Source organism: Enoplosus armatus, chromosome 23, assembly GCF_043641665.1.
Source record: "Enoplosus armatus isolate fEnoArm2 chromosome 23, fEnoArm2.hap1, whole genome shotgun sequence".
In the NCBI taxonomy this organism is placed as follows: domain Eukaryota; kingdom Metazoa; phylum Chordata; class Actinopteri; order Centrarchiformes; family Enoplosidae; genus Enoplosus; species Enoplosus armatus.
Window position 1 is genome coordinate 1,559,760 of NC_092202.1, and position 13,327 is coordinate 1,573,086.

At 41.0% G+C, this 13,327-nt stretch overlaps 2 protein-coding genes across 2 annotated transcripts in view; one reads left to right on the forward strand and one right to left on the reverse strand.

Annotated features, from left to right (window-relative positions):
* LOC139305975 (butyrophilin-like protein 2) overlaps positions 1 to 9,825 on the forward strand; it is a 281,201-nt gene extending 271,376 nt beyond the window's left edge. Inside the window, exons 4-7 of the mRNA XM_070929927.1 lie at positions 6,625 to 6,966; positions 7,377 to 7,658; positions 7,745 to 7,834; positions 8,654 to 9,825. Coding sequence (XP_070786028.1) covers positions 6,625 to 6,966; positions 7,377 to 7,658; positions 7,745 to 7,834; positions 8,654 to 8,913 — 974 coding nt within the window. The 3' untranslated portion in view covers positions 8,914 to 9,825. The remainder of the gene's footprint in view (positions 1 to 6,624; positions 6,967 to 7,376; positions 7,659 to 7,744; positions 7,835 to 8,653) is intronic.
* A 1,021-nt stretch (positions 9,826 to 10,846) lies between these two features.
* anapc10 (anaphase promoting complex subunit 10) lies at positions 10,847 to 13,267 on the reverse strand. Its single transcript, XM_070929938.1, has 6 exons — positions 13,134 to 13,267; positions 12,642 to 12,757; positions 12,453 to 12,543; positions 12,132 to 12,252; positions 11,965 to 12,018; positions 10,847 to 11,584 (listed from the first exon to the last, which is right to left on the reverse strand). The coding sequence occupies exons 2-6, from the start codon at positions 12,754 to 12,756 to the stop codon at positions 11,405 to 11,407; spliced, it is 561 nt and encodes a 186-aa protein (XP_070786039.1). The 5' UTR covers position 12,757; positions 13,134 to 13,267; the 3' UTR covers positions 10,847 to 11,404.
* Between the last annotated feature and the right edge of the window lie 60 nt (positions 13,268 to 13,327).

Below are 13,327 nucleotides of genomic sequence, written 5' to 3' on the forward strand. Positions count from 1 at the left end.
GTTCAAAATGTGAGTTAGTCCTGCTGAATGTAAAAGAAGTCATTTAGCTTCACTTATTCCTACAAACTTCTTCCTACAAAATCAGAAAAAAGAAAAGTATGTAAGAAAAGCAGGGTTAATAAACCAGCTTTACTCTGAGTTAATGAGTAAAAAACATCTAAAAAGCACATTTTTTCAGATATTTCTGTAACACTTTTGTTAAAAAATGAACTCAAGAGGGCAAGAAAATCAATCGAATCAAAGAAAGGCCGTTGAATCTCTTAAGGACATTTTGAGTCATTTCAAGTTTTGCAGTTTCAAAGACTTAATTATGTTTTTGGTTATTGGGTTATATTTAACAAGTAGTTGCTAAATATAAAAAAGCTCTTTTTGAGCTTCCGTATCTGTTTTCAGCTGTTCAGTTTTTTTAACCTAAACCTCTAAAGGGTCACTCCTCATGTTTCCATCAGCTTATGAAGTCTAAATAGATAAATAATTTAAAACTACTCCCTTTACCAGATATTAATCCAATAAGCTGTGGTTGCCAGGCAACACCTCCAGCCAATAAGCAGAGATTTGCGTGATATTTCCCCCAGCAACAAGTGGTATTTAAGGCGGTATTTTTCTTTTCTTGTAAACTTGACCTTTTGCAGGTTTGAGGCTCTGGAGAGGCGAAGCTGTCCTGATGATGTTATCATGTAAAATAGTGTAAATACAAAGAGGATGTAAATATTCAGCTTTTTATAAGAAGAGAACAGAGAAAATATTGTTTGTGGTGGAGAGAAGAGATGGAGGATGAATTATGGATTAATAAAGATGAGTTTCATAAAGCGCCGAGTGGTCGACTTTTTCATTCTCACAATATCTGAAGCTTTTATGAACTTTTTGTACTTGATGGGAGTTTTTTACGTCTCCGGCTCTTTCTGTGAACTCAGTGAAGCTAGAAGACGAACTGAAACGTCCTCCAGCAACAACAGTCTTTAAATTTAACGGACATTAAAGAGGAATTTTACACAGTTGCAGCTTTAAAGTGTCGTATTTTGATCGCATTGGTCTCAAAAAACAAAAGAAAATGCAACAATCTCCTTATTATGCATCTAGGCATACCCAGAGTCTACATATTAGTATTTAATCGATCATGCATCTTAAATGCAATTATTCTCACCATACATTTCTTCATTTTCAAACAGTCCTGTGCAATGCGTCCATATTTCAAGCTAATAACAGCTAATCCCCTTATTTGATTGGTCTACAGACCTGACAGTTGTCCTGCACTGATGAATCGGACCATCGACTTTTAGGGCAGCTTTGTAGTTGTGAGGGATTAATTATTGATGAAAATATCACAATATGCTGTTTTAAGTCGATGAAAAAAAACTGGGTAATGCATTATTTCACAGGTCTGTAATTTCATGATTTTCAATACTTTTCTTGAAAAGGACTTTGTAATTTGGTCCTAATTACATGGAAGATAAGAGACGCTGTTTAATTAGTACACTCATAATTAATTAATTGCTATTGTAACCTTGAGAGTCTTTTAATCAGAGCACAGCAGGTGAACACTCAAGTTTTCATTCAACATACTGTACGTGAAGAATGGAGCTTCCAATAATGACTGAATATTACTTTCTTTCTTCAGGAAGTGACCGACGGAGGAGCAGCGACCCTCCCGAGAGTCTGTGTGGATGTAAATCAGAGGGAATACTAGTTAAAAAAAAAAAAAAACTCGCTGCACGCAACCTGTGTGTATTCAGCCTGCTTGGCCCAGAAACTGATGGGGAGGTTGCCATGGTAACGATGGCACAGGGAGGAGGGGGGGAGGTGATCTGCTTTTCAACAAGAAAAACCTGCAAACTGTGAAGGAGCCGGAAGGTTCACGGCTGAAAGATTAAAGAAGTAAAAGTACTAATACGACTAAAAATACAAGTAAATGTCCTGCATTCAAAATGTTAAAGTATCATCAGGAAAATGTACTTTAAGTATCAAAAGTGAAAGTACTCAGTGCAGAAAAATGACCCCTGTGAGTATTTCTAATGATATATACCAGGGTAATGGGTACACCTGAGTAAAAGTACTAGCAGCAAAATGTACTTAAAGTACTCATTATATATATGATTTCAGAATCATATATATGATATTGTATTATAATTATTGATACATACCTTCACTTTTGGTACTTAAAGTATATTTTGATGCTAATACTTGGACCTATAAAATAGTATTTCTACACAGTAGTATTGCTACTTTTACTACTTTGAATGTGACCTTTGTTAGTTTTCATCTTTAATGTCTTTAATGTTCTTGTAAAATGCTAATTGTTGGATTAGCAGAGTCAGTCGGTGAACTTTGATGAGATTAGCTTCACGTGTGTTACAGGTTGTAGAAGTGTCTATCAATAATAATAATCATTCTGTAGGTTTTGGTAGATTTCACGTCTTTGTCCAGAAGGAGGAATCCTGAAGAAAGCTCTCTGAGACTGAACTCCGTCATCTTCCTCCAGCGGAGCTCCGGGTTTCAGGCTGTGGGTGTTGGTGGGAGAGCGAGGACAAAACTGGCTTCGACACCCTGAACGAGAAGCAAACTGAAACACGTAGGAGGCGCTTTCATGTTTGTTGGAGCTCCATTGATAAAAAAAAAAAAAAGAATAAAACAACAGTACAAAGTCTTTGGATGGCGTGTTAGCATGTTAGCATGTTAGCTGGATGGATTTCATTTGGCTCACTGTAACAACATGAAAGAGGAAAGAGCCTCATGATGAGTTTCATATTTTTATGACCTTTGGGGAAATAAAAGGAGCAAAAGAACGACTTTAAAATTAAAAACAGATTAAATATAGAGACGACATAACAAGCAGACGGCTGCAAAACCTGAGCTGAGGAAGAGAAAACAGAGGGAGGAAGGAAGGAAGGAAAGGAGGGAAGGAAAGGAGAGGAAATGAAAAACTGTTTCCCCCAACACACTGTTCTTCTCCTTGACATTACCTGTGTGTGTGTGTGTGTGTGTGTGTGTGTGTGTGTGTGTGTTTGTCACGGTGCAGGCAAGAAGCTGAAAAACATCTCTCATCTATTACCCATGAGGCTTTGCAGCTTGTTGACAGCACAATAGTGAAGTCCCCCTCAGGGCCAGCTAAAACACACACACACACACACACACACTCACACACACACACACACTCACTATTTACACAAAATTTTAAACCTGATTGATCATTTTTTAAAATGCATTATTTTATGGGCGAAATCTTGAGATGACGAATGAAGAAACGTCCATGTCCTTCTGTTTTCAGTTGGTGTGGCAGGAACCACCATGTTTCTCTGCAGGCTGCTGTTTGTATGACGCTTGCTGTGACTCGTATGTACAGAATATTAAAGGAGCAATGTTTTTAAGAGATGTGAGTGTTGTGTGTTTCATTTGGAACGCAACCGATATTAAACAATCAGCTAATAAAGTTTATTTCTCTCACTCACTTAAAACTAGTTGTGAAGCCAACAACGACTCCTAACTTTGTTTTTAATGTTAATAAGCTACGAGAAACGTCCGACCCTCGTCCCGACATCGACACTAGAGTTACTTCCTTGTTTAAGTGTATTTGACCAATCAGCGACAGTCAGCGCTGCAAACTCCACCCCCTAAAGCTCCTGAACCCTCAGAAGTAAACTTTGGAACCTGGAACTATTCAGAAACTACATTTAGTCTCTGTTTGTTGACGATGTGAGAGCGCTGAGACTGAACCGCAAGGTTTGGTTGGTGAATGCATTATGTCAATGACGGTCCTCACAAGTACAGTACAAATGTGTGTGCGTCATACAGGACCGTCCACACATCATAAAGTGTTGCAGGAGTCTTGCGTTAGACTGTGCAGGTGTTCCTGTTATTTTGTCCACCTCTACTCTCTCTCAGTAGGACTCTGTTGTTCCTACAAGTTTGTGTGTGTGTGTGTGTGTGTGTGTGTGTGTGTGTGTGTGTGTGTTCATGGCTGGAAGCGAGGAAGGACATGAAACGAGTCTCCTGCGTTTCCTGACAACACACACACACACACACAGTGCTACAGGCTGAACATACATAATCAATCAACCCTCACTGTGGACCAGAAAAATAAAATATAGGTTACACACACACACACACACACACACACACACACACACACACACACAGCAGTCCTGGCAAACAAACAGTTATGATTATCTGTGGTGTGTGTATGTGTGTGTGTGTGTGTGTGTGTGTGTGTGTAGATGATTATAATACCTTATAAAATCAAGGAAAAGCACTCAGCCTAAGTAGCAGACGATAAAACAAAATCAAAACGTGTGTGTGTGTGTCGACATGTATGACTCATGTTGTGGGGACTCGCCTTCCTTTTGGGGACAAGTCCCCATAAGTGTTTTTGTGTGTGTGTGTGTGTGTGTGTGTGTGTGTGTGTGTGTGTGTGTGCTTGCAGCCAAATTGAATCTTCAGACTGAAGTGGACGGAGAGTGTAATCCAGATTAAATGTGTTTACTGTGAGCGACAGACACACACTCAGGCCAATGCAATTCAACTAAGAGCAACACTTATTGGCTGAAGTAGTTTCAGTTACTACGGCAACCGAGACCATCATACCCCCCGCCCCCTTACTCCATTCAATTCAAATGAGCTTTATTGGAACAAAACACAATATTGACAAACAGAAACAAGAAGTAATATGACACCTATAATGAGTCCAATACAGGAAACATTCCTTCACTTTGTAATGTCAGTATAACTTTATTTAACCTCCTGAGACCCGGCCCATTCATTTATGTCCTTTATAATGGACGTTTTGTTGACCTGTATCTTTCTTAAGTATTTGGAGTTACCCTTCCAAGCCCTATAGTATTCTGTAGGGGACATCCTGGGCTTTCCAGTGATGTGTCATGTGATGGGTTTGCATGCTGGGAACTTTACTTTTTTCTTCTATCAAGATGGCTGCCATACCAACAACCATATTTTATGGAAAGAGGAGAGGTAAGTCAAATATTCTTTATCTATTGCTATTTTTACCATGATAATTATATATATTCTTGTTCATAAACATGTTAAGAACAATAGTTTTACATCTGAAAACAGTTTCATTATTTCTGTTTTGAAATAACAGGCATTTAATGAATGTCAACTGTAGTGGAGGGCACAACAGGCTCGCTGAGGGGCAGGTGTGTCGGCATGGGGAAGATATGGGAACGTGAACAACGTTTTCTGTGGTCTGTAATAGTGATGGGAAGTTCGGCTCTTTTCCGAGAGCCGGCTCTTTTGACTCGGCTCCCAAAGAAGAGCCGGCTCTTTCGACTCCCGAACGGCTCTTTATTTAGGATCTTTTGTAACCTATATTTTACCTTAACTTTGCAAAAAAATCATGGTTTATGTGTTGAAAACCCTTTTGCTTTCAGTGTTTTTATGAGAGACCTTATAATTGCCTAATTCTGTGCATTTATTCTGTGACAAAACCACTCTTACATTTGTTTATTTCAATTAAACTTTTTTATTGCACAAATTAACAATAAACTTCAAACAAATCCACAGAACAGAACCAAAACCAGAACCAAACTCCAGCAAACAGCATTAGTCCTCAGGGCAGGTTGGCATTCAGGAAGATCAGATGCCTCAGCTTGGATGGGCTGATACGATTTCGCCTCTCCGTGAGTATCTGCCCTGTTGTTCCCAATATCTTTAACCTGCAGCCAGATGCTGCGTCGCTCTCTAGTGTCACTCATAGTTAAACTACACGACAATGCAAGACGCACACACGCTCCTCACGTGAATGCCGCATGCTGGTCGCCATGCTGGCCAATCATAACAAAGCTCTGTCGTAACCAGAGCTGGGACTGAGCACTGAAAGTGAAACCTAAGCAGCGAATGGAAAAAAACTGTGAGCCGGCTCTCACTCGATGCGAGCCGGCTCTTCTGATTCACTACAAAGAGCCGGCTCTCAGAGCCGATGCTTGTGCGCATGATGCATCACTAGTCTGTAAAAACGGGTTGGCCTCATGAACTCACAGAGGTAGAGCTTGATTGTCGGCGGTGTTTTTTATCTCTCTGCAGAGCAAATGAGGAAGTTCTCATACTTCAGACAGCTTCTTCATACCGCAGGTAAGAGTTGCTTCTTCAATAAATGTTGGACAATAATTTCGAAATCTTCAAAATCCAAAGTTCTGAATGGGTCTGGGTCTTCAACATACAGATGCAAACAGATTACACTGGTAAAGAGCACTGAGACAGAAAGAAGAGAGAAAGTGAAACCAAAGAAAAACCAGAATGTCTAACCTGCTCATCCTAATGTAGTAAAGGAATTTTATATTTGACTTTTGTCTTTTTAAAACGCTTGTTTTTATTTTTCAGAGGATGCTGCTCCCAGAGTTACAGCCCCACGATGGAGGGTCCTTCAGTACCTTCAGCGTTGTGCTTTTCCATCACATCTTCATTCTTCTAATGTCGTCTCATGCAGGTAATTTACACTGAAGCTCCACATGCTTCCCCCGGTATGTGCTTGAGTCATATACAAACTCTGGTCGCTGCTACATAATCTACACAAAACATTTTGGATTTTGGTGATTTTAAAGCAGCTCTGACAGCTTCACTAAATCATTTCTTACTCGCTCCTGTTTCTTGTTTGTTCTGTCGCTTTCTTTGCAGCGCTGTCAGAGTTGATTTGTTCACGTCAACCAATCGTAGCCCTGGCTGGTGATGATGTCATTCTACCGTGTCACCTCGACCCCGCCCTCAGTGCCAGTTCTGAGACAGTCGTGTGGACCAAACCTGATTTGGACCCAAAGTACATCCATGTCCACCGAGATGGACGTCCGGCGTATCTGAGTCAGAATCCATCCTACGGTCACCGAACAGCTCTGTTTGTGGACGAACTGACGAACGGAAACGTCTCCGTGAAAATCTTCAGTGTCAAAATCTGTGATGAAGGAAAATACTTTTGCTTCCTTCATTCAATGCAGAAGGAAGCTTCCATCCGGCTCGTTGTTGGTAAGTCAGAGTTGAGCTTTTTGAGATGATAATTAAACATCCTGTGGCGCCCTCGTTTTAACACTTCAAAATGAGTCACTAAAGGTAAATAAACAACAGTTCTGTTTATATTCAGTGTTTCTCACCAGAACACTTCCTGTGAATCCTTCAAGTCCAACAAACATGTTGAATGCATTTCCGTCCTTATAAAACATTTGCAAAGCTGACTTTCTGAACATTTTGAGACCTGTATTGTGTGCGGCCATGTTTACTTACTAGCAGTCTTCTTCTTCCCGTCCTCTGCCGTGTTTCTCGGCACATTGCTGCCACCTGTAGGTCAGTGGAGTAATGACCTGCATGCATGTACAACAGGGTGCCTTTAAATTCCTCATAATAACAGTTGGTGGTGAGTTCTGTTCCCTCATCATCAGGTGCCGTCTCCACGCCCATCATAGAGGTTTCCTCAGATAACAGTGGACGTGTGGTTCTACAGTGTGAGTCTAAAGGCTGGTATCCAGAGCCTGAGGTGTTCTGGCTGGACGGTGAGGGGAACCTCCTCTCTGCTGGACCTACAGAGACAGTCGGGGGTCCTGATGGCCTCTATACTGTCAGCAGCAGAGTGACTGTGGAGAAGAGACACAGCAACAGCTTCACCTGTAGAGTCCAGCAGAAGACCATCAACCGGACCAGAGAGACACACGTCCATGTTCCAGGTAGACATGATGTCACTGTTTTGGTTTTAAAAAGAGGTCTAGATTAATATAAATGTCATGTTCATGTTCTGTTTTTATCGTTTCAGTTTATGTCTTCATGATCCCAAGTGAATGTCCTTTGCTCTGCTTCGTCCTCCTCGCCGTTAGTGTTGCCGTCTTGGCGTGCGTCATAGTCTGTAAGTCACATATTCATTTTCCTTTTTTAAGTCAAGTTACTGCCGGAGCTCTGGATTTGCTGTAGGGATTAATTCCAAAGCATCACTAGATTATATTACAAACGTTAGCATGTCTGGCTAACTACCTACAGTATTAACAGTGTTACTTCATCATTAACTAACTACATTAGATCAACTGTGTGGAAGCTGTTAGCTGCTCTGGCCTTTTCTTGATTGGATCTGGGGCCAACATAGTGTCAACACACCGGCTGGTCCTCATGCTAAAAGCCTTTTCCTTGGCAACATTAAAGGGGAAATAGGAACATGTATATAAGCTAAGCAGCCAAACAGAATTATGTATATATTATGTATATATCTTATCCTTATAAAACTAGGACTAACTAGCTCGACACTAAAATACAAGAACAACAACAAGAACAAAACATTTTTAACAAACTGGTGGAGTTTGAAGCTAGCTAGCTACAGCTAATAAAACCTCCTAGCGACAGTTGTGATTTCAGATGGAAACATTTCCGATCAGTGTCTTGAAACGAGAAACCTTTTGTCTAATTCTGTGTAAAATTAAAATTAAAAGCTGCATATGTACCAAGTCAGAAAGGCGAGAAAGGAAAGCTTGACAGGCACGTTCCAAATTTAGGGAAAATGCCTTCAAATGCTTTCTCTGCTTTGGAAATGTACTGTGATTTAAAAAATATATATATTACAGTTCAACAATCATATTTCTGTTCTGCTTTTCTCACTTCGACACACATTTTCGGTAAAGCAAAACCACATGAACACAGCAAGTTTGTAAACACTGTCCTGCTTCTGCTTCTTCAGGCACCAGGAGGATCCAGGAATGTGAAAAAGATGGACAGGATAATCTAAGAAATGCAGCGTGTGAGACCCAAAGAAAGCCAGAAGTCGTGAAGAAGCATAACACAGTTGAGAACGTATACGAAAACCTTCCCATGTGGGGAAAGAAGAAGCAGCTGGAGGACCAGAGAGAGCAACTGGACGGGACGGAGAGGTCACAGAGAGAGGAAGCATCAGAAATAACAGAGCAGACGAAGCACAAAAAACACTTCAAAATACATTGAGACGCAGCGCGACGTGGACGGAAACCTCCTGTAGTGACGAGAACGACCAGGAGGTGGCAGGAAAGAAGAGTGGAGGAAGTCAGCGTGAAACTGGAGGACATTGTCCATCTTTTCCTTACGAATTAGTTTTAATCAATACTACAGAGTTGCAGTACTGGAGAAATTGATGATTATTTTGTTTGTCTTCAGGATCAATAGTTTATAATCTATCCATTATCGCATGGTTGAGTTGGTTTGTTTGTCTTTAATTTAGGAATCTGTTTGTCTGCGATTATAACTGTGTACCACTGAGACAGTTGTGTTTTAAATGTGCGAACGTCCTCACAGAAAATAGAAAAAGATATAGTTCATTCTGAACTATAAATGAAAAGGCTGGCGTAATCTACATTTTCTTCTTATGAACAAAACCCATGAAAAGACAAAAAACCAACAATGTGTTAATCCGTCTCTCAATACTTTCTGACTTCACCAAACCTACTGCTTCCCACAAAAACAGGCTCCGTGATTTCCTAAAACAGCTGGTCACTTGTGGGGGACTATTTTCAGCAGCGGATTAATCCACATTTTGTGCTCTAGAGAGTATTTGGTCTTTTGATGTTATTCATTAATTGAGAATATCATTAGACTGATTACAAATACATCTCATTTTACAGTCTTCATCAGTCTTCAGTTGACTATTACAACGTCCTCCTTACTCTTTCTGTAATTCAGTCATCGACCCCAAAGACCTCAGACTGTTCTAAAGTCCTGAAACATCCAGAGAGACAAAGACACTCACCACAGATGTCTTGTGGTCTCTGGTTGCTCCTCTGTCTGATGGTACATAATGAGTACTTTTACTTTTAGTACTTTAAGTACATTGTGATACTAATACTTTTGTACTTTGACTTAAGTAAAGCTCTGAATGCAGGACTTTCACTTGTAATAGAGTATTTGTACTCTGTAGGATTGCAGTGAGTACTTCTTCCACCACCATCGACTGTGTCTGTTGATGAAGAGGTCTCAGTCTCTGGCTCCCTCTGGTGGTCAAACTGCTGAACTGCAGTGATCTGAGGCTTTTATCCAGTTTGGTCCTGACAGAAATTAACTGATCATAATAAATGATCATATCACTATGAGCCTGCCTCTCTGAATAATATAGTCACTATAGTATAAATCCTCTGATCCCGACACCTGTCGTAATGCAGGTTGTCATGACGATGGTGTAACTGGGGATGTAAAACTGAAGCATACCTGGACAAGTCATCCTAAAAAGGACCCTGGAAGTCCCTGAGCATCTGTCAAGTGGTTCTGGAACCTCCCCAAGGACCACTTGAGGTCCATGAACACCTCTTAAAGACCCAGGACGCCTCCTCTCAAAAGACTCCTGAAACCTGATGAACATACCTTAAGGAGCCCTGGCAATCCTTGAACACTGCTCATGAAGGCCTGGAGGTTGCTGCATCTTGCCTCTTAGCACCTGGAAATCCCTGGATCATAATCGGCCAAACTTTTCTTGGAGGGAATCCCCACGAGAGCCTCTGTATATTCCTGAATCCCACTGAAAGACCCCAGCTCCTCAAGGACCCCTGGAATTTACTAGAACCCGTATAAAGACCCCTGGAAATCCTTGGAACTTCCTTTAAAGAACTCTAGAGTCTCCTGGAATACCTAGAGGACTCCCTAGATGTTTCCTCAGTTAACCTACAAATTAACACATTTTGCCAGTAGAAACAGTTTCGCTAATAACATGCTAGCAGCTTACATACTTTTACTTAGTGTCAAAAGCATGACATCACCTTGTGTTTAGTAAGACTTTGACTATTGGACCGGTTTCAAATACCTCAGTATGTGTTTTATTTCTCTCGACTCTTCTTGTCACCTTTCCTGCTGCTCTGTAAAACCTTGTTCTCATCTTTTCATTCATTAACACAGTGACATCCTGGCAGCCATGTTGCTTTGAAACAGATTTAATTCAACCATCGTTAACAAGAGACAATCTGTAGGCACAGTGGTTTGGGTTTGTGAGTTTTGAAAAACTCTGAATTGACCACAAAGAGTCTACATTTTGGCTTCTTCATGAACTCCTGTCCTGGTAAAAACCGCCAAATGATTCAGGGCTTACTGGCCATGTGCAGCCAGATCTGGTCTGTGAGGGAAACATGTTGCTAAACCTTTAGAAAATGTTAAAGGAGGAGTTTGTTTTTCCACAAAGTCTTCAAACATCACAACATATAAACTTATACTGTTTGGGGCTGAAGTCCCATCTTCAATATCATGTCTTTAAATGTGGTTATAATCAACATTGGCAGCTTAATTTTAAATATCAGTACTTTATTTAAAAAAGATCATTAATAATGTTTCAAGCGGTTCAAGATTGATCGACTCTGGAATCAATCAGTCCGCATCGTGTCAGAGTCACAGACGCACAGCAGCAGCTCCAGATATCAGTCTCTGCCACTTTTCCTCTTTTGTGTGATTCCCAAACTTTCCAGGGGAATTTCAGTCCAGATCACCTGATCGTGCGGTACATCATGAAGTCGACCGTGGTGCATCGTGGGAACTTCCCGATGGAGCTCTCCTCCACAGGCGTGTAGACTTTGATCTGCCGCATGTGCGTGTCTCTGCCGTTCTGGTGGTTGGCCAGCACCGCGATCTGGATCATGAAGGTGCTGATCGGCTCGTTTGTCCGCTAGAACACACACACACACACACACAATGAAGAACAGGACTGGGTATCAATTATACGATTCAAGGTCAATACCTCACCTCAAATGTTAAAAGTTGTCTAAACACAAGCAGCCGTGAACTTTAATAGAAGAGTCTAAAATTGGCAAAGTTTTGATAGTAATCAGGAACAATATCAGGTCAAAGAATAACTGAACAAGACCACGAATCTGAGAAAACATTTCATGCCAAATTTCTGTACTTCAGCTCAACAATCTGCTACAGACACATTTTGGTCCGTGTCAAAAAAATATTGAGGTTCAGCCAATGAGAAATATTGAGAAATCATGTCACCAAACACAAAATCTCACACAGCTTTCCACTGTAAAGACTCGAGTTTCTTACCTGATTCATCAGAGAGATGTGAATCCAACCACTGGGCTCCACCATCTCTAGCTGCTGCAGAGAGGAAGAGGAGGAGGAGGAGATCATTTGAGTGGTTATGAAACTCTGACAGTTACAGTCTGAGCTTTAAGGTGAGGGAAGACAATAATATCATAAAGAGTTGTTACCCTGATCTCTTGTAAGTTGTGGAAGTTGTTGCCCACTCTGACTGAGATCTTACTGGGTGTGTAGCTCTCATCTGATTTATAATCAGCATAAATACACAACATCTTCACCGTAGTTCTCCTCCTGGACAAAACAAATGAAAAAAGACGTGACTATAAACACAGACACACGGTTACTGATGATTAACAAGCAAAAACACACAGATGGATTCTTCCTCCTGGAAACAACAGAAACCTACACCTGTCGGTTCCTAAAATAATACAGAATATTCCAGAATATTCCAGAAAGTATTCCAGTGCTGAAGGAACACGACTCCATGTTACCTGAACTGTATGTTGACTAAGTGAGGTTGGGATCCGTCTGACTGCCAGTAAGTCTCCAGGTTGTCATCCCTCAGCTGATCCACTCCGAAACCTGGACATGGGTGGAGGAACGGAGTTCAAATGGCATCACACTAGATTCGTCACTCTGTATATACACACAGAAGGCTGTATATTAGGTTTGGGGCTGACCGGGTTTACAGGAGGAGAGGGACCACACCGCCTGGGAGCCGATCTCACGGACCGTCCCAGTCCGCTCCAACTGCTTTGGGTCGGCGCCGGGTGGTGTCTTACTCGGGGTGGCCATCCTTTAACAACGGAGAAAGACAAAAACACAAGTTCAACTGGCCTTTACTTTTAAATAACGCCAAACTCCCTTCACATTTCTAACATTTTGACGAATTCTTGTATTTTAAAAGGGGTGTAATGACAGAATCTGATTTGAAGCTTGTGGTTAACATCATCGTAGCTTTACTCGGTGTATTTTGAAGGATGAAAACTCAGGGAATATAAAACATGACCCTTTAAACTGAATGTAAATGTGGACCATAGCGTTTCAATAATAAACATTAAACAAACGTTTTAATGGAGTTTGGTGTGGGGCTCTAGCTAGCTGCTAGCAGCTAATATTTATCTCAAAGCCTCTGAAAAATAGTTTACGATGGAAATATAAGTACAACTTACAGATAGGGGAAGCAAAAGTATCCAATATTTAGTGTCAGTGCATCAGATGAGGCTGTTTGACACAAATAACGTTTAAATGCGCTGTGTTTTGCTACAGCCACTTCGAATCTCCCACTTTAGTGAATCCAGGTCGCTTCGTACTGACGTCACCGATATTGTCGCATACTGCATGCGTGTCTCCCGCCATCTTTCCA